The sequence below is a fragment of the Phyllostomus discolor genome, chromosome 1 (genome assembly GCF_004126475.2).
Source record: "Phyllostomus discolor isolate MPI-MPIP mPhyDis1 chromosome 1, mPhyDis1.pri.v3, whole genome shotgun sequence".
NCBI lineage: Eukaryota > Metazoa > Chordata > Mammalia > Chiroptera > Phyllostomidae > Phyllostomus > Phyllostomus discolor.
The window spans coordinates 212,029,546-212,050,891 of record NC_040903.2 but is presented as its reverse complement, the minus strand read 5'-3'; the positions used below and the strand labels follow the sequence as shown (position 1 = coordinate 212,050,891).

At 50.1% G+C, this 21,346-nt stretch overlaps 1 protein-coding gene across 1 annotated transcript; it reads left to right on the top strand.

The window, feature by feature from the left end:
• The first annotated feature begins 16,142 nt into the window (after positions 1-16,142).
• On the top strand, positions 16,143-20,292 carry TCL1A (TCL1 family AKT coactivator A). The gene is made up of 3 exons (XM_028506316.1): positions 16,143-16,259; positions 19,658-19,828; positions 20,245-20,292. The coding sequence occupies exons 1-3, from the start codon at positions 16,143-16,145 to the stop codon at positions 20,290-20,292; spliced, it is 336 nt and encodes a 111-aa protein (XP_028362117.1).
• Positions 20,293-21,346: the final 1,054 nt, after the last annotated feature.

Below are 21,346 nucleotides of genomic sequence, written 5' to 3'. Positions count from 1 at the left end.
ATCATCTCCACTATCTCCCTTCTCCCAGCACCCTACAAGGCTCAATCTCAAAGAATCACAGACAGTCTGCTCGACAGCTTGACCTTTGCCCTCGCTGTGGCTGCGGGGGTGGTGAGGAAAGCCCAGAGGCAGGAAAGTAACATGCGAGACCGCCGCAGGATGCACAGGCAAGACGTGCTCAAATCCCAAGACGCGGAAGATTTGGCAATAGACACGGTGAGTGCACCCTCCGCCTCCCGTTTCCTGGGAGTTCTGCACCTCTCCACATCGCACCGCCAGGGTTTCAGCGGGAGGGAGGGGCCTGGCAGAGCTTGATGAACCAAGCACACTCCACACTGGGACACCCCGGGAGGACCCACTGTGAGCTGGCTCCTTGTCCTCCAATAAAAGTGCTGCTGCGTCTCCAGGCAGGACACGGAGCAGCCAAAGGGAATTAAATTAATAAATGGCATAACGAGCCTAGACGAACTCCAGCCCTCTGTGTGAGTCATCTGCACCACGGCCTTCAGCCTCTGCGCTGATTAACAGCCGCTCCAACCTGGGGGCACAGGAAGGCAGAACGTGGCTATTTATATATTTATCGTCGTCACCCACAGGCACCTGGAGGGGAGGGGGTTCAGAAAATGCCTGCCTATGGTTAAACCCAAACTATAATAATTGTGTATTTAGGGACTAATGAAGACCACTCAAGGCCCATCATTTTTTGTAAACTAGCGTTTTGATGGTTGGCATAAAAGTGCCAATCATATTTAACTCCCAGAATCCTCTGGAGGGGCATTCTTTTCCCCATTTCACAGATGAAGAAACTGAGGCTCACAGTCCTCTGAATAAAGGACCATGTGGTTATGTCAGCTTCTCTTCATAGCCCCACCCTGTGCTGAGTTCCCCTTTGAATCCTTTTCTCCAGGAATTGTACTAGGCTGCCCTGAAAGACTTCTCAGAGTACTAACATCAGGCTTTAATCATTGACCCACTTTTCAAAGGTTATTTTTTACCTAGAGCCAAAGGACCAATTTCTTTTCATCGAAAGCCTGCCCGTCTTTTGAGGCCACTCCAGCACCCCTCCCCCGGAGAAGACCCGGAGGACCGTCCCAGGCTGCGCTGGACGCCCCTGCCTCCGAGTCCCCACAGCACCCACGTCTGTGTCGGCCCGTTGTTCTTCACTGTCTGCATTCCGTTACCTTCTCCCTCCTCGCTGTTGGACACTTGATGGGCATTAGTGTCAGCTTTATTTAAAAATAAGCACCTTTCAGCTGAACAATAACCTACATACAGCGCAGTGCAAGTGCTGGGAGCACAGAGGGTGTTGAATGTCCACAAACTGAATACCCCCGTGCAATTAGCTTAAAAAGGAGAACTGAGCAGACCCCCAGGGTCTCCCCTCACACCGCTTCCCCCCCTAAGGGTACTCGCTGTCGTGACTGCAAACCCTGTGGGTTGGCGTTGCCTCTTTTTGCACTTCCACACTTTTTGTGGATGCGGTTGTCAGGGGAGCCCCGCCGTATGAAGTCACCCCTGTGAGCCTGGCTTCTTTGGCCCACGGAACACCTGTACGTTCGCCCATGGCTACTTTTCGCTCTCAGCCTTATGTGCGTGAGATTCATTCGTTTTGTTGTGTGTAGTTGTGGTCTGTTCATTCTCGTTGCTAAGTTGCATTCCGTTGTGTGAATGAGTGCCGTTCAACCATCGGTGGGCTTTTGAGCATTTTCCAGTTCGACCCTGTTTTGAACTGTGTTGCAGGGAACTTTGGACACGAGTGCACTTTTCTGTTGGGTACACGTTTTACACGTGTTTTCAGCTTTGGTGGAAATGACCAAACAGTTTCCCAAAGCAGCTGTACAAATCTGCAGTTCCCCCAACAGGGCATGAAGATCCAGTTGTTAACAGTCTTGCCAACACTTGGTTATTTTCTGTCTTTTTCCTTTTACCCACTCTGGCAATTACATGGTGATGTCTAATGTTGGTTTTAGTTTGCATTCCCCTGATACCTCTTGACGTTGAACTTATTTTCATGTCTGTTGGTCATTTGGAGAACCTCTTTAGTGAAGTCCCTGTTGATGTACCAGCTCCATCTGGAAAAAGTCCAGCCATTGTTAATATAACCAGAACAGTTTGTATGACATCACTGTAGACTGGCAGCCAAGGAGACTGGGCTAGAATGTACATGCATGAACAATGACGCCTTCACTGTACTAATCAGTGGGGGTGGTAGATGCCATTGAGTGAACATGTGTACTGTGTGGCTGTTGCATTCAAAATGACTGAGCAAGCAGAGCAACAGATCTGCATCAAATTTTGTGTCAAGCTTGAACATCCCTCCACGGAAACTATGAGGATGATTCAGGAGGCTTTTGGGGATGATGCAGTGAGTGCAGCGCAAACACAAGTGTGGCACAAACCTTCAAAGGTGGTTGAGAACCTGTTGAGAGTGATCCACATTCTGGAAGGCCTGCAACACGCAGAACACCTGAGAATGTTGAACGTGCCTGGGCCACAATGAACAAAAACTGGCAACTGACAGTGCGAGAACCAGAACCCGGGGATTCCCGAAACTCCTGTGTCCGAGATTTTGATGCAGGATCTTGGCATGAAACATGTCGTGGCAAAATTTGTTCTGTGGCTTCTGTTACCAGAGCAGAAGCAACACCGTGTTGCATTTGGGAGAACTGGGTGAGGTCCCAAGTGCCTATTTTGAAGGGGACTCAGGCATCATTGTGCTATATACAATGTTTCTTGGACCTGGTATCTTCTTCAGTAAATGTCCCTATATTTCATATTACGTGGCTGGATAACTTCCAGACAGACCTCATCATATTTTATCCATTTATCTATTAGGTTGTTTCTTTTTCACGTTGATTTATAGATGTTCTTTACATACGCTGTAGGAGTCCTTTCTCAGATACATGTCTTCAAACTATCCTCTCCCACTCCGTGAGCTGCCTTTTTGCTCTTTTCATAGTACATCGTAACAAATAGACTTCTTTAATTTTTTAAAAGATTTTGTTTATTTATTTTTAGAGAGGGAAGGGAGGGAGAAGGAGAGAGAGAGAGAAACATCAATGTGGGGTTGCTGGGGGCTGTGGCCTGCAACCCAGGTATGTGCCCTGACTGGGAATCGAACCTGCAACACTTTGGTTCGCAGCCCGCGCTCAATCCACTGAGCTATGCCAGCCAGGGCTAGACTTCTTTAATTTTAACACAGTGTCAACATATTACTTTTTCCTTCTTTATTAGTGATCTTGTGTTCTACTTCATAAAACTGCCTACTCCAGGGTCACAGAAATGTTCTCTTGCATTTTCCTTGAAAAGGACATCGGTTTTACCTTTCTCATTCAACTCCACTTGGAACTAGTTTTGTGTGTTGTGTGAGGTCCGGGTTGAGACCCATTTTGGTTCCGCCTGCTTCCCCGAACACCATCGGCAGGAAGCCCCCTGCCTTCCTGGCGCCTGCAGTGTCCCCGCTGTGTGTGCTCTCTGCACTCCGCGCCCTCCCACTGGGAAACTACCCTTGAACCCACCACCCCATCTCAGCCATCGGAGCTTCCTCTCTGACTGTCCTCCGGCTTTGTTCTTTTTCTGCAAGACAGTCTGCCCATATGAATTTTAAAATCCACTTGTCAGTTTCTTCGGGGATAAAAAAGAAACTTGCTAGGATCTTGCCTGGGGTGACTTTGAAAGACATCTTTATGATATTGTTTCAACCCATTTATTTAGCGGTTTTTTTTTCCACTTCTTTCCATAGGCTTTGCAGATTGCAGTAGAAGATCTTGCTCATATTTCGTTCTCTTCCTATATGTGACTACGCTATTTTATAGTATCTTTTAAACTTTACTTTCTATTCATTGCTTATATGTAGAAATTACATTGCAAGTTTTTGTGTGTTCCTTTTACCTCTGGTGAGATGGTTGATTAATTTTCCAAGCATGTGCCTTACTCCCACAACGGGCTGTCGTTCCCGAAGGCCTCTTGGGGCTGGGCTCCCGGCGTGACACAGCCTTACTCTCGCACGAGCCCTATGAGATAGGTATAAAGAACCCCAATTTAAAGATAAGGCAACCGAGTCTCCACGAAATGAAGCAATTTGCTAAAGGTCACCCAGCTTTCCGTGTGTGACAGAGCCCAAGCCAGCGCTGGACCATCTGATTCCAAAGTCCATAGTCCTTGTCACACCAGACGCGGTGACAGATATCAGGGCTCACGCCTGAGTGAATTTCTCTTTCCTCAATAAGAGCTGGGGACACAGAAGGTGCACAGTCGCTTCTTGTATGAATGCAAACACTTTCCCAGCCCCTCCCTCCTTCCTCGCTCTCTGGTCGTCCGTCAGAGTGACACGCACATGCCAGGCTGCTGTAACCAGAAAAGACACTGGTGTTTGGGCTGCCTGTTACTACCAAACCCAATAAACAATGACAGCGATTGAATCTTTTATAGGCGCTTTATTCAGATGGCTGGCAATCTGAGAAGAAGGTGGGTTCATACCCTAACAGACCATCTTGTCTTTTTTTTCCAGGCCAAGGTCTTTATAGCAAGGAATAAACAAGGTGCAGTGAGGGGTTTGAGATTCAGGGAGGATTAGGTGCAGCATTCTTGTCCTGGGCAGTTAGCTGTTCCCAGGGGCAGGTCGTCCTCTCTCTCTCCCTGGAACACAAAGGCCAGGATGCCTCCACTTATCCCCAGGTGGTAGTTTTCAGCAGTGCCTTAGGAGGTCGGCTGTTTTCCCAGGAGCCGGGATGGGCCTCATCCGTAGTTTCTGAAACAAAAGCTTTAACATACACATTCCTTGCTAGACTTACAACTTTTCACCCTAAGCTAAAACTTCCCAAGTCTTGAGTCCCCCATCACTGCCAAATCGCCCCTTTGGAGATGGCACAGCTTGGGGCTTTGGTTCGCTGCTCCCTCATGCGTCTGATGGCCACTGTCGTGGGTGGGATGTCCCTGCGTCGGCCTCGTTTCTATTTCCCTGACAGGGAAGGAGGTTCAGCACCTGGTCACATGTTTACTGGTCATTTGAATATCCTGCTTTGTGAAGTCGCTGTTCCAGTCCTGTGCCCGTTCTCCTACGACTTTATCACCATTCCGGCATTCTTTACATATTCCGGACACAAGCCCTCGCCAGTTCTGGGTGTTGCAAATAGGACACTCTGTGGGTTTTCACTCTCTTGGATGAAGAGAAGTTAACTTCATAAAGTCCAATGCACCTGAGTTATTAAAGGCGCATCTGCAGTCGAGCTGGGCGGTTCCCTGCGCTGCTCACCTCCCCGCCCCCCATGCCCCGCCCCTGCTCTGATTGGCCCAGCGGTTAGTGGAGCATGAACTTGGACACTTCCGGCGGAAGGGTGTTTTCTGGACCACAGTTCTCCGTGTGCGGGCTCTCCCAGGTGCTCAGCATCCAGGGAAACGAGAGGAGTCAGTTTGTGCCTGTTGGGGGCTTACCTTCCAGTGGGGAATTCGAAAGGAATCACTCTGAAATGTTCACTCTGAGTCACACCATAAATCAGTAAGAGCGAGTGGGCTGCGCGCGGGTCCGACGTGATGAATGTGTAAAACCAGAAGATGCTGTGACCTTCTCCAGCAGCACCGAGAAACCTGGAGGAGCTCAAACCGACCACAGGGGGTTGTAAATTAGAATGAGAGGAAAACAGCGACTTCTCGGTTTGATATTCCGGAACTGTATTCCAGTCCCCAAAGGTTATTGCCGCAGCTGCCTGGCCTAGCTTTAACAAAATGTAACAATGCCCCAGACAAACCCAGGGGTCAGGCTTTTGTCCCAGACAGAAATCAGGAAAAGAAAAAAATCTTAGGCCACTGAGCTTTAAGACAAAACAACAGTTAGGCAGCCTCTGCCATCCTTAGCCCCTCACCTGGATAACGGCAGGTAAAATGAGACCCTGGAGCCCAGGTCGGGCGGGTTGCCCTGCACACCACAAGGCTGTGGGTTCAATCCCTGGTTGGGGCACAAAAGAGAGGAAAACAATCAGTGTTTCTCTCTCACATCAATGTTTCTCTCCCTCCTTCCCTTCCTCTCTCTCTAAAATCAGTAAACACATCCTCGGGTAAGGATTACAATGAGACAATGAGGTAGGACAGTGAAGCCACATAGAGGCCATCGGAAAGTGGGGGCTCACGGAAGACAAGAGGAAGTAAACTGGGCCTGGGAACCAAAGAGAATGGGAAAGGCACAGGAGTGGGGCGGGGGGGAGGTGATCCACCTGGGTGACCATTTCCAAATCATGATACACGTTACCTGATAGAGTCAGTAACAGATTTATTTACATTTAGTCCACTCTCTTTATAAATTCAGGACAGATGTCATAGCCTGGAAGGAGATTTTTTCCAGAAAAATGATATTTTTAATATCATAAAGATGAGGGAAGATTTAGTTATCAAGAAAACAAAACACCTGGCTGGTATGGTTCAGTGGATTGAGAGCTGGCCTGTGAATCACAGGGTTGCCAGTTCGATTCCCAGTCAGGGCACATGTCTGGGTTGCCGGCCAGGTCCCCAGTAGGGGGCAGGCAAGAGGCAACCACACATTGATGCTTCTCTCCCTTTTTCTCCCTCCCTTCACCTCTCTCTAAAAATGAATAAAATCTTAGAAAAAGAAAAGAAAACAAAACACATGATTTGTAGCCCTTCAATTTTGGAGTCTTAGGTCTACTCCTGAGGGTAAAAAAAAGTCATGTATTTACACGTAGACACAATTTTGCATACAATGCCAGGATCTTGATGCCTAGCTTTGAAATTCAAATTGCGATCTCCGACTCACTTCCCAGCAATGCAGATAAATGGTGTTGCTATTTGGTTCCACTTGGCCGAAGTTAGGGAACTTTCCAGGAAGCCCTCTCTGCAGTTCTACTCTTCAATGACATTTACAAACATATGCAATCAGCGAATCTTTCCCAGCTCCGTTTTCTTGCTGAGTAATTTGCACAGGGCTAGTATTTATTCATCTAGTCAGAGCACCATGGGTGGCCTCACCCCCTGGAGACATCTGGCCAGATCTCCCAACCAACCTTGCAGATCTATTTCCAGATCGCAGCACGCCTCCTGGCCAGGTGCAGTTGAGTGGTGAAAGCCTGCATCCCGCCTCCACCCGCAACACTGCATCTGTGTGAGCAAGGGTTCTCCAGAGGCACAGAACCAATAGGGATAGCTATCTAGCTGGGGTGGATTGATGAATGGATAGGTAATAGTTACAGATAAAGAGATTTCTTATGAGGGATTGGCCCCCAGAGTTACAGAGCTGCGAAGTCCCCATGACCTGTGGTCTGCAAGCTAGAGACCCAGGAAAGACAGTGGTGTAGTTCAGACACCCGAGAGCCAGAGGCCAGGGTGTAGATTCTGCAGTTCAGCTCTGGAAACCTGAGAACCAAAAACTCTAAGGACAGGAGATGGGCATCCCAGCTCAGAGGATTTTTTTTTTTAAAGTGTGCTTTTGTTTGCAGTGGGTGGGATGGTTGATCAAGTGGAGGAAGCATGAGGTGAATAAAGACAGGATGGAAAAATGCAAAAAAGAAAGAGGTGGGTGAGAAATGAACCCTGTAATACTCAGGAGGCAGTCAGGCTGTGGCTAATCCCCAAGTTCTGCCCTAATCATCCTGCTCTCGGGGTCTTCATTAAATGGGAAAACAATCTCTCCCTTTACGAGGAGGTACCTTGGCCTCACGCCTGCCCAGAGCTCACTTGAACAGCAGGCTGAACTATCTAGAAGATTTCCCAGAATTTGAGAGTCGGTGAGAAGTGGTTTTTGGATGCTTTGATGTCCGTGGGTGACAGACAGCTCATGTTCCTGCTCTCAGGGGGCCTGCTCAGAGCCCCCAGCTTGGGCAAGCGCACACCGTGTCCTAAAAAAATGCATGGCTTTTTTGCAACAATGATTAAAAGCAAAAATTTACAAAGTGCGACGAGGGAGGCTGGCATATTTGGGGACACCAGGAACACTGTTTTCTGCGTGTGGGGGTGCATGTGTGAGGATGACATTCTTGCAATCCAGCGTGCATTTTACACGCCAGCACATCTCGGCATAGACTCGCCTCGGTTCGGGCGCTCGACAACCACGTGCAGGCCGCGGCTACATCTCGGGCAGCGCATCCTTAAAAAGTTTACCACAGAAAGGCCTTCTTTAAAAGTGCTTTTGGAGGAATCATTCCATCACGAAATGAAACCAGGACGGAGAAAACGATGTAAGAAGTAAGAGCAAATAAACATTTGTAAAGTGCATTGCTAAGAAATGTCAAAAGTAAATTGGAAGCTCAAGATCAGCAGACTTCAGATTCTGGCCCCAGAGGGGAAGGCCTGTCACTTCTATGAATTTCTGCTCTCCCTCGCTTTGGCTTCTGATTTATGACTTTGTTGTCAGCTCAGTGAGGCATTTAAAAAGACTTTAAAGGCATATTTGATGTAGAATTTTCATTGTTTTCTGCTGAAGGATTGCTCAGGCTGCCTATTTCATCCTGCCTATTATCCTAAGATGAAAATAATTCTAGCAGAACATGGGGATGAGCCAGAGCTTGACTGCCTTATGAGCGTTTCAGGGTTTCTCTCTCGTTTACCCTTTCATTTTCTTTTTCTCCTTTCTCCATTCACACCACCCCTAAATGGATAGCTCTGCAGTCTGCTTTTGACCTTCTGTTGGTTCACCTAAACTTACCTACCCATTTAAAGGTATTTTTTTCATAAAACAAGCTAAAGTTAATTAGCTTATTTATTCTCCCCTTAAGGAAAGGACTTTCGGATTGACTTCCGTTTCTTCATTCTTCTGATCTACACTTTCATACCGTGTTGAAATGACCTGAAATGTTATTTCCATATTTTTAAAAAAGTAAAACTGTTTTCAAACACTATAATAGTTTGGGATTTTTCACCCTTTTCATTGCTTGTATGTCATTTACTTCTTCTGGAGTTTTCTCCTGCCTGCTAAGGAGCTACCTCTGGGCGCCAGGTGGGGGCCTGGGAATGAGGGTTGCTCACGCCTCACCCCCTCATGTGAATGATAATTTAGCTGGGTATGTAATTCTAGTTCAAACACATTATCATATGTAAACACTTCTGTGTTGTAGCCAGTGTTGTCAATGAGAAATCTATAGCCACTGAATTCTATGACCTGGCTTCTTTTCTCATATTGAAAAAACTTTTTCTTCAATATTTCATTATGGTATATGTAAGTATCTTTTCCCTTAGGTAATCTATCCTGGTGATATCAATCTTTTTTAGTTACGGGAATTTCTCAACTATTTAGTCAAATATTGCCTCCTTTTTATTCCATTTTCTCTGCTTCTGGAACTCTTATTAAACAGTTCTTGGAGTGTGACGACTTCTCCTCCGTGCCCCTGAGCAGCACACACCCCCCCACCCCCATCTCTGATGCACTCAGGAAGAGATAGATGGTCTTGCAAGCTTCGGTTTGGTCCATTCTGCTACTCGACATACCTACTGGGTCTTTTATTTCAACAATTTTATTTGTTGTTCCCGAGACAATAAGAGCAAACATTAAAGGAGTGCTTAGGTCAAGTGCTAGTCTAAGTACTTTGCAAACGTTAACCACTTAGTCCTCATAAAAGCCCTGGGAAACAGACGTAACGTTGCTGTCCCTGGCCTACGCACAACACACTCCAGACACAGAGCAGGCCAGTGCCTCGCCCAAGGCTACAGCCCCGGTAGGCAGCCGGTGGCGTGCGGCTGCGGCAACCCCACTGCAGAGCCTGCGCTCACCGTGTTGCTTCTCTGGGAGATGATGCTTTTTCTAACCACTCGCCCTTGTGTCGTTGCATGAAGCCGCCTTCCTTGCTCTGGCACTCCAATCTGCTTGACTCCAACACCTGTTCTGGCCGCGGCTGTTCCCTCAGGTGTGAGTTCTCTTGGTCACCTCTCTCTCACGGTACGTGTGTTCTCTCGCTCTCCAGTGAGTCTTCCCTGGGAGTTCATCTGGGAAACTGGGCTGCTCTGGAAGACTTGGGCTGCCTTGCCTTCGCAATTCTGCCTGGGAGAGGTGCAGGGCTGCTCTCCTGGGCTCATTTCTCCCCCTTCCCAGGGAGGAGGAGTTCAGCTGGGTATCCAGTGGGTGAGGTCCTCCCTCCATTGTCACTCCTCCAGGGCACTGTCCTGACTCCTGTCCTGAGTGTCATTCATCTGCAGGACAGATGGCACTTGCCCCCTTAGCCCAGGGTGGTAAGTGTGGAGGGGGTGGTGAGCTCTTCAGTTCAGCTGCAGCGAATGCCCCTGCTGCCACATTCTAGTTACTCCTTCTGTCAGTGGGCACCCCCATTGCTCCTCCCACCGGGGGTGCCCAACACTGGGAACGTCCTCCCACTGTGTTCCTGTCCCCTCATTCGGACGGCACCATCTCGAGGGTGTGCCGCACTGCTCGTACTCCTTTGACTGAAGTCTTTGTTTTTGACCATTCCTCTTCATCGGCCCTGAGCCAGTTTGAAAATAACTTTGAAACCATCTGGAGTTTGAAGAGAGAAAACGTAACTTGTCTTTTTTTTTTAAGATTTTATTTATTTATTTATTTTTAGAGAGGGAAGGGGGGAGGAAGAGAGAGAGAGAGAGAGAGAAACATCAATGTATGGTTGCTGGGGGCCATGGCCTGCAACCCAGGCATGTGCCCTGACTGGGAATCGAACCTGCAATGCTTTGGTTTGCAGCCCACGCTCAATCCACTGAGCTACGCCAGCCAGGGTGTAACTTGTCTTTTTTTAAAAAACTGCTTATTGTGTTTTGGGAAGGAAGTTTTTTCCAATTTATCATTCTTTTCCATTTTTGTTTGTGGGTCTTGTGCCTTTTTAAATATATATATATGTTCCTTCCCCAAGGTCATAGAAATATTCTTATGTTTTGCTTTCACTAGTTTTTAAATTGCTATCTCCCGCAAAAATTATGGAAATGGAACTATAATTCCTGAAATGAAAAGCCCCATAGACAAGCTAAGCCACATAAGGGTACTAGTAAGGAGTGAATTACTGAACTGAGAAATTAGTCTAAGGATGTCTCCCAGGATATATCGGCTAAAAAGAAGGAAAGAATCAAAATAAGCTGAGATATGGAGGAGGGATGCAGTCATATCAACACTAATTCATAAGAATTCCGAAAGGAGACAATAAAGAGAATGAGGAAAGCAATCCGAAGAACTAACAGCTGAGAGTTTCCTAGAGCTGAAGAAAACCCAGCTGAGGTCTCGTGGGCCAGAACGGAGGCGCACACTGCCCCACGCCGAGAACCGCTCTGGAGACGTCAGGATCCACCTGTGGCCAGCGCTGGACCCCTCCTGTCCCCAGGTCCTTGAAGAAACTGGGGGTGGAGCCCCTCCAAATGAGGGCTCTACGGCAAGGAGGGTGTAGGACCCGGATGCCGGCTGGGCAGCCTGCAGTGTCTGCTTCACTGCGTGCTAATGTAGATCATTTCAATGAATGCAGAAAAGGCACGCAATACAATGCAACACATACAGTAAAAAAATAAATAATAAATCTTAAGACCCAGGAACAATAGGACATGATGAACTGATAAAGCACATGTACCAAAACTTTCCGCTGACATCATCACGCTCACTGGTGAAACTTCAGAAGAATTCGCGTTAAAGAATGGAACAAGACAGGAATGCCCGCGTGGCCCACTCCTGCTATTCAGAGCAGTTCGGCAAACACCAGAAGTCCATGAGATGGCAAGACAAGAGTTAGAGGCTGAGAGAGACAGAGACACAGAGAGAGACACTGACAGACAGACATGGGGAAGGGTGCGGATTGGAAAGGGAGAGGGAGAAAGACTCTTATTTGCAGCTAAATCAACTATGAAAACTAATACAGGTTGGCAAGCACGCGGTGTAAAGTCAACACCAAAACTCAGCAGCATTCCTTTATGCCAGAAAGTAGCATTAAGAAAAATACCATTGACAAAAGCAACAAAACGATAAAATGACTAGAAGTAAGTTAAACAAGATATGCAAATTTATGGGAAAAGTTATGAAATTTTATTAAAGATGAAAAAGATTTTCCTAAATGATGCTAAGTCAGTGAAATGCCAATTAAAACTCTGGAAGTATTCAGGAAAAAATATGTAAAAGTGCAATTTTGAAAGGAAGAAAAAGAGAGGATCTATCCCACCATGTATTTCAAATTCAAATTCATATGTTTTTAAAGTGTGTTTTTACCGAAATGCCCACAAATGGGTCAGAACAGAGCCCAGAAGCAGATCCATTTCTACGTGGGGACCTGCTCTTTCACAGTGGTGGTGTCAGAAATCTTGTGTGGAAAGACAGGTTTCTCAGTAATATTTGGGAGATTGGCTAAATATTTGGAAAAAATGAAGATACAACTAGAGTCTGGCCGGGACAGAAAAACAGAAAGTCAGTCAAGTTTACAGAGTAGCCACACAGTGGGGAAAGCCAGGCTTAGGCCCGAGTCTCATGTAGGACATCCATGTCCCGGCTTCTCCATGCACGGAGAGAGAAAACACAAGCCCTTTGGAGAGAGGCTGTTGACACCCCTTTGACCCTGAGCTCACTGGAGGAGCCCTAATTAGCCACACTGTGGCCCACACCTGGGAACGATTAAAAACCCACTCTAGGGGATTATTAGCATGGATGGCTTAACATCTATTTTTTTTCAAAGATTTTATTTATTTATTTATTTTTAGAGAGGGGAGGGAGGGAGAAAGAGAGAGAGAGAGAAACATCAATGTGCAGTTGCTGGGGGCCATGGCCTGCAACCCAGGCATGTACCATGACTGGGAATCAAACCTGCGACACTTTGGTTTGCAGCCCACGCTCCATCCACTGAGCTACGCCAGCCAGGGATAACATCTATTGATACATATGGGAGTTGCTGGGTTTTACACTTCAGCGAGACCCCAGACCCTTACAATCCTCATAAGCTTGGTGCTGTGGTTCCCTGGACACGGAAGATGGGGAGCAACAGATTAAATGCAGGGCACAATCAAGTGCAGACCTAGGGTGAAGTCGACAAGGGGAATGGACGGCAGAAAAAGCAGCTTGAACCCCTTCAGAGTTACTTAGTTTTCTAAATCTTGTTCTCACCTCAAAAATAGTGATTCAAATCTTAGACAAATGGTTCCCAAGCCTGGCTGCGCATTATATCACCTGAGGAGCCCCTTTAAAAAAAAAAAAAGTCCTGCCCAAGCCCGCATCTCAGAGACTCCCGTCTCATTGGTCTGGGCTGGGGCCCAGGCACAGGTGTTTTTCAGGCTTCCTCGGTGACTCTGATCAGCAGCCAGGGCTGCGACCTGCTGGCTGAACCGCTCGGCATCATTGCAGAGCCCGGAGGCCCGGCGCCTTCCCAGACCCTTTGCAGCTTGCGGCGACTGTGGGTGATGCTCAGGGTGACAGTGGTTACTGGGATTTTAAGATGACGACACTTTATATATTAGAAGGGATTTTTAACAGAAAATAACACAGAACTAAAGGATACAGAGACGTGTATTCATTCAGCTGTGACATAATTGGAGAAATCTGGGGGGAAGCTGGGGGGAAGGGGGCCGCTCCCAGGAAGGGGGCTCGCCCTCCTGCAGACCAGCAGTCACCGGGCCCACAAATCACCCGGGGAGGCTGTTACAGAGCCGGTTCTGACGCAGGAGGGCCGGGGAGGCTGGAGACGCTGTGCTTCTCACCAGCTCTAGGTGACGCTGACGTCGCCGGGTCAGGGGGCACACATAGGGCAGCAAGGCTCTGGTCCCCACCGATGGCCAGGACTCCCTCTCGAGCCTGTCCTTTGGAGCCCAAAAGAGGAGGATGGCTTCCTCCCTCCCGAAGAATGAATGCCACCAGGGTTCTTGAAATCCAGAGCCACCCTGCTCAAATCCAGTGGCTTCCCTGACCTAAGGGGACCAGTTCATCCATCTCTTCTGGGGACCGCCCCCTCCTCCCACTAGGCAACTGGATGGGGGTGCTCAGGGACTGCTGAGTTTAGGTTTGCAGAGCACTGAGCACATTCACTACAGAAGTGTGGCAGCGAGGTGGCAAAGGATGGTGACTCCCCAGGTCAGAGTCAAAACTGGGTCCGAGTCAGGACGTGAAAGCATCAGTTAAGCATTCCACTTTTTAAATGAGTCAAAAGAATTGCTTTGTGTTGCTTTCCTACGTGAAACAGCCCCTTGATCACCCTCAGGTAGCCGGCAGACTCATCCACAAAGCGCTGGAAGGGACATGCAACTCCCAAGCCAGGTGGAGTGGCCGTGGGGCCCCAGGAGGAGCAGATACCGCGCCAAGGGTCTCCCCACCTCTGAGATTGGCCAGCAGAGGCTGCCCCCCCTCTCGTGGAATTTCCACGGAGAAAGCCCACGCCTCCCCACAAGCTGCCCCATGGACTCCCCAGCCATCTTCCTCCACTTTGCAGTGTCTGGAAACCCCTTCTCAAACAATTCACTGAATCCTCCACAACGATGATGCAATCAGTCCCTCCATTCTTTCAAAAGACAGGCATCCTATTCCCAGAACATTCAGGAACGTAGCCAGCCTAATGGGTCTGATTCCTGTCCCTTTTTGTGTCCCTCTGTGGCCTCTTCAGAAAAGCAGAGCAAGTGCTGATGGCATTGGCAGACCCAGGGGCCTTCGGGGTCCCAGAGCCGCAGACGTGGCTGGGTCGGTGGCCACATGCCTCCTGCTGCCTCCTCTCCCCGTCGCAAGAGGCCACCCCAGCAGTCGTGTTTAAGCTGGCCTTGTGACCACATTTGACCTCAGAGCTCGGGCCTGGGCTGAGCCGTCCCCCACGGAGCACATTACCGAATGATCTCGCTCCCGGCAGCTATCCGGGTCCGGGATGAAGAACAAACCACAAGGACATCAGCCCGGAAGCCACACGTCTGAATTGTATTAAGTACCAACGCGTCTGCTCCCGCCCACTCAGAACTTTCCTTGGCCTTTGTCTGCTATTTTATGTCCCTCGTAAACCCAGTGACACCTCTGTCGCCGCCGTCCTCCACAGCACCTTCTTGAGAACGGGGCCGTCTGGCTGGGCAAAGAAGCAGAGGCACGCCTTTGCTGTCCAGGGCTCCGCCGTTCAGTTCATGTTCACTTTCTGGCATTTCAAAAGACCACCAGCTGTTTTCTCGACGTGTCGTCAGAGCCACAGGAAAGAGCTGGAAGTCGAGGCACGAAACTGCCCCCCGTGCTGACGCCAGACCAACGAAGCTGGAGCTCGTTTGACGTGTTTCTCATTGTTCTTCATCTTCTTAATTGCCTTAATGGGCCCATGTTACTGCAAAGTGAAGTAACAGTGTTTTCTTTATTTGCTGTAATTCACAGAGAGACGGTTCGGTCACATAGCCCAGGGACTTTTCAAATGCACTGCTCTCAGGGTAGAGGGAAGGGTTTCTTTTGAAGTATTGATTTTGAACAATGTTTCCACTAATGAATTCAAAGCCTAGGAAGAAGGGAAAAAAACCATGTGTCTTCACCACCATGGTTCACAATAGCCGCTAGATGACCACAGCGGCATCAAAGCTGCGGAATTTGCATGTCTTCTGTAGGGGGAGGGGAGCTTCCAGATGTGCACTTTGCCAAGGAAATTGATTCTGACACCCAAACCTACAGGCTGAAGATGATGTCATGAACCTGGGGGACGACTCCGGGTCTGGTTTAGGTTTGCACAGGTCTCTTCTTGTCCAAACGATGTGGAGGGGGCCCTGACTCTGGGTTGCCTGGCATGGACCCTGAGCTCCAAGCAGAGACTTGGAGTCCCGGTCTGGAGTGTGGCTTGACCAGCCACACACAGTGGCTGACTGAGACAGTGGGGTCCAAGAGGAGGAAGCCCACTGGAAGAAAGGGCCAGAGCCACCCACATGGATGCCTCACCATCCCTGGGGAGTCGGGGGTAGAGGGCGAGGCTGGCTGGCTGGGGGCCTCAGGAAGTCCTGGGTCTGTGGGCTCCGCTCTGTGCTCCTAGATGCTGCCAGGGTCCCGGGGAAGAAGTCAGCTCGGGCGCACAGCTCCAGACCCAGCTGGTCCGTCGGCCTCACGTGCCCTGCCTTAGTCTGCTCTGCACCCCGCCCTGCGTGGTGCTCCGTCGTCCTCCAGCCCCGCCGCATGGGGGCGCCCAAGCCCCAACCGCTATAAAGCATCGAGCCCTGAGTCCCATCGACAAGTGAGAGGCTGAGAGGCTGCGGCTCGTGCTCCTTAGACTGCCCCAGGCGTCATGGCTGACTTCGCGCTCAGTTCGCACAGAACCGTGCACCCGGACCGCTTGTGGATCTGGCGGATGGGTGTGTATGTGGACGAGAACGACCGCACGTGGGTGCCCATAAAGGTTCAGGTATGGCCGCGTTGGGGCCCCCACCTGGGCAGGGCAGCGTGAGCGTCACCATCCCTGACCAGGCCCTGGGTGCTGGAGGCGCCCCAGGCCATGCGCAGCCCTGGAGAAGCCCCCGGGGTGGGGCAGGGTGAGCGCGGTGGCGGGAGGCTCCGAAGGACTCATCTTCCCGGGGCGCCCAGCGGGGCTCACAGGTGGAAACAGTTTGCGCTGGGCTCTCGGGATGAGTCGGGGTTCTCCAGGCCGGGCTGGGGACGTGGGGAAAAGGCACATTGGCCAAAGGATGGGGACCGGGTGCCTCTGGAGTGTGTGAATGTGATCTAATAGTAAAATAGGAATTTTCTGGGTTTCGCGTTCCTAGTCCATAATATGGGAACATTATCTCTCGAAAGCAGCAATATTCAACCGGTGTGCTGCGGCCCACGCGCTGGTGCGCCCCAAGAATTTTTACAACGTGCAGCGCCTGGCTAGTCAGGGGAACGGTCCTCTTTTCCCTCAGGTTGTCAGATTGAAAAACGACACCAGCCAACACAACAAGAGCCATCCGGTGTGAATGAGTCGAGAGTATACCTATTTTTTGTGTGTCCGGTTGGCACAGAAATGTATTTTTGGGTGTGCCACAGTTTAGTAATTAGTTCACGTGCGCCGTGGGACGAGCGAGGTTGAACACTGCTGCTCTAAGTGGTTCGTCCACGTGGCTCATTATCAGAGAGACTCTCCTCAGGTGGCCCCAGACATCTGTGTTTTTAAAGGGCCCCGCACAGGTTACAGACTGCGGGTTTGGGGACCACTGCGGGAGAGCTCGGGATACTCCATTCCTCCTCTGCGCTTTGGGGGCGGGGACCTCACCAACGTATGCAAATAGCACAGCAGTGTAAAAGCCAGTGTTGAATGAATGGGTGTTGCCTTTGTGTTCTGTGATGGCTGAAGTTGGAGCTTCAGTTAATGTCGACTTTTTTTTTTAATTGTATCTTTTATTTTAAAGATTTTATTTATTTATTTTTAGAGAGGGAAGGGAGGGAGAAAGAGAGAGAAACATCAATGTGCGGTTGCTGGGGGCCGTGGCCTGCAACCCAGGCATGTATCCTGGCTGGGAATCGAACTTTCCACACTTTGGTTCAAAGCCCATGCTCAGTCCACTGAGCTACACCAGCCAGGGCTCGACTTTTTTTTTTTTTTTTTTTTAAGAACTGTATTTCGCTTACAGTAATTCCCATTAGAGCGTGGGTTTCCTTATGGAAACTTCAGTGAAAAACGCCGAAACTCTTTTCATATGTAAACTGAAGCAGAAATGTGTAAAAGCAAAATTAGAAATATAATATTGGAACATTATTGTCATGTAATAGCAAACAGCAAGAAGGTATTGACAGTGACGGTGCCCCCACTTACAGATGAGAAAACTGAGGCATAAAAATGTAAATGTGTTCCCAAAAGTACTGCTGGTTAGGTAATAGGGCTGGCATTCCAAGCTCTTAACCACCATCTAATTTTGCACTTTATTGGCATTTAAATTTTCAAATGTATATCTAAATATAAAAATATGTATAAAAATATACATACACATACTTTTAAAAGCCAATTTAAATATTTACTTTTTAATTCAAGTAGTTGAAGGAAATTTAAGTAAATTTTTTCACCTCTAGCTAGGGAATATCTTCAACATGGCTCCCAAACCACAAAGCAAAGTGTCACATACTTATGATAAATTCTGCACAAAACATAACCCATTAGCAAACAGTGGGGCAGGATTTGCCCCACATCACTGAAAGGACCAGTATTCTTTTTTTTTTTTTAAGGTATTTATTTATTTATTTTTAGAGAGGGGAGGGAGGGAGAAAGAGAGGGAAAGAAACATCAGTGTGTGGTTGCCTCTCACCCTGGGGCCTGGCCCACAACCCAGGCATGTGCCCTGACTGGGAATTGAACCAGCAACCCTTTGGTTTGCAGGCTGGCACTCAATCCCCTGAAGATGAGCCCCACCAGCCAGGGCAGGATTCTTAATATGTAAAGGTTTCCTTAAATCAACAAGCAGACAATGGATCGGCAAACTAAAAACGCTTGAAGGATGGGGAGGCCCACACTCAGGCCTTGCGGGATGGTCTGAATTTTATTTTATTATTTATTTATTTATTTTTAAAGATTTTATTTATTTTTAGAAAGGGAAGGGAGGGAGATAGAGAGAGAGAAACATCAATGTGTGGTTGCTAGGGATTATGGCCTGCAACCCAGGCATGTACCCTGACTGGGAATCAAACCTAAGACACTTTGGTTCGCAGCCCGAGCTCAATCCACTGAGCTATGCCAGCCAGGGCTTGAATTTTATTTTTAACAGTGGGTTCTCATTTATTTCATAGATGGCAAAGGTTAAAAAGCTATTTCCATTTTGGAAAAAGAGTCGTTGAACAAACACGAGTGCCTAGTTCATACGCCAAGCACAACTCTCCTTGTGAAGCCGACTTTCTCCCGGCGCTGCCTGCCGTGCCTTGGCCCGTCCTTGCACTTGAACCCTTTCAGAGACCTGCTGTCGGCAGGCCTCTGAGGTGCATCCTAGAGCTGGGTTTTGTTGCATTTGTCTTCACAGAAGACATGCATTCGAGCATATTCCCGCCTCAAAGAAAGGCGTAAGCCCTGAGTGCATCAGGGGAGCATGTGCTAGGCACAGAACCCCAGGTGTAAGAGCTCTCTGAAGTGCAGCATGTCCCAGGAATAGTGAGGAGTCCTGGGCAGCTGGAGGAGGGTGGCGGGTGACAGGTAGACAGCAGGGAGGGAAGGAGACCGGGGCCTGGCTACGTGCGCCTGTGGACCCCAGTAAAGGTCTCAGTTCACTCTGCCTGCAGTGGGAAGGCACTGGAGGGTGTCAAGTGGGGACAGAAGTGATCTTTGGACAGTCCCTCTGGCTGCTGTGCCGAGATATGATATTGGGGGGCACATGTCCAACAAGGTGGCAAGTTAGGAAGTCATCGCAGTAGTCCGGGTAAGAGATGATGGCGGAGGGGTGGAGGGTAGATGGCAAAAAGGGGTCTGGCCCGGGATGCTGGGGTCTGGAGATATCTGGTTTAGGAGGAGATGTAAAATAAAAGGAGGGGGGTATCAAAGAAAATCCCTCATCAGCTGAAATGGGCATGAAAACCTCAAAGTTTTGGCAGCTCAAGGCCCCGTGGCATACCCTGGCAACTAGCAGTGTGTCTGAAAGATGCGGGCCTTTGTGACCCGTCTGAGTGCCTGGACATGGGACAGTGCTGGGTGTCCCCGCCCAGCCGGGGGTCCCAAGGGAACCACGCCTGGCTTAAGGAGCAGAGCTTCCAGGAGAGTGGCCCCAGCATCGGAGGCAGCAGCGGGCTGGGCAGGGGGCTATTTGTGCCCCAGGGAGCCCTGAAGATGTGCCCTGGTCTTCTCTGCAGGAGGAAGAGTGCCCCAGAGTGCTCATGCGCCAGGAAGACGTGTCCCGGGGGGAGCCCGTGCGCCCCAGCCAGCTGCCCCCGAGCGTGCTGCCCGTCATGTGGCAGCTCTACCCTGGCCAACGGTATCGGTCCTCAGACTACAGTTTCTGGCGCATATTGTACCACATCAGGGCAAGTGTGTGCTTCTCCGGGGACCCGTTGCGTCAGCCTGGGGGGCCCTGCTCCCCATCCCCCGCATCTGGCCTCTGCAGTATATTGGTTCCCTCCGTGTCTGCACCAAAAACTAAAAAATTAAGTGGGGAGAGGGAACAGAAATTACAACTACAGATCCTTTTAAAGGGCTGGGTCAGGGGGCGGGTAGAGCTGAGTGGCCAGGTTACCTCTGGGTTATCTAACTGAAGCCCCCTTAAAGGCGGTAGGAGGGCCTTTCTGATGGGCACCGCAAGGTGAAGGTTGGTGGGAGAGGGACCCCCAGGGTCCTTTCACGTGGTGCCCGCCTGCTGCTGTGAGCTGGTGGGAGGCCGGGGAGCCGGGACTGAAGGGAGACCCCCCCGGGGCTGCGGTCTCCAATTCCCTTCTCTCTGTAGGTCTGCGGCACTGAAGACCTGCTCCTGGAACAGATTCCAGAACCGTAGTGCAGGTGGTGGGTGAGCACCTGTGGGGCCCGACACCGGTGAGTCCAGACTGGCCGGCTCAGGCAGGAGGAGCACCCTCTCCCCACAAAGGCCGTGCTGCCCTCTGAGGGTCCTCAGGGCTGGGGACCCCAGCTCTCTCCTTCATCACCATGGGAGCCAGTAAGACAGCCCCTTAATAATGGGACCACACGCCTGTAAGACGTCTCACAGGTCGCCAGCACTGTCACTGGATCGCCACAGCTGAGCTAGGTGTTACTTGACGTTGCAGGCGACACAGCTGAGTTTTGAGGAGGGACAGTGGCTTCTCCAGACCCCAGAGGCAGGTCTCCAGCCCCGGTCTCTGACACCAAGCCGCCTGCTCTGTTCCTGACCTGCTGTAGCTCATGTCTAGGCCTCCCACCCGGGACCAGTCCTGACCACCGAGGTCCCCCACAGCTCCGCTCCCACCCACCCTCCACCCTGCCCTTCACCCCCACCAGCTTGTCCCTTCTCCTTTGACTCTGTCTTCATTTGTCCTTGTCCTGTCCCCAGGTCCTGCAGTACCCGTCTCCCTGAGCCCCAGTCCTGCGGTGGGGATGCTCATTCCTCCGTTCGCCTTTTTTACCAGTCTGTTCTGCTCTGCCACAGCTGGGTCCGGGGTGGGTGTGGACAGGCAGGGGACGAGCCCTGCCCGGGGCCTGCTGGAACCTGCCTGCAGTCCCCTCAGCTTCCCCTGGCAGATTGGCACTGGAGGGCACCGGAGCCAGGGTAGCTCCCTCCAAGTGCCCAATCTGTACCCACGCCTCTGGTTTTCTCAGCCGCCTGATGGTTTGCGGCCTCTCCGTCTGCTCTGTCCTCCCAGCAGCTAATGCCCTGCGCTGCACACACAGGGCTGCCTCTTGTGCTCTTCCCTCCGCTCCGTGCACCTCTGGCTGCCAGGCCACAGGGCCTGCTCGCCTGAGCCCAGGAGGCCCGGCCCCCAAGCCCCTGGTCCGGCTCTCCCATGCAGCACATGCCTGTACACAGCTGTGTCTGCCTAAGCCCCACCTGCCGAGCAGGTTCACGTGCAGTTCAC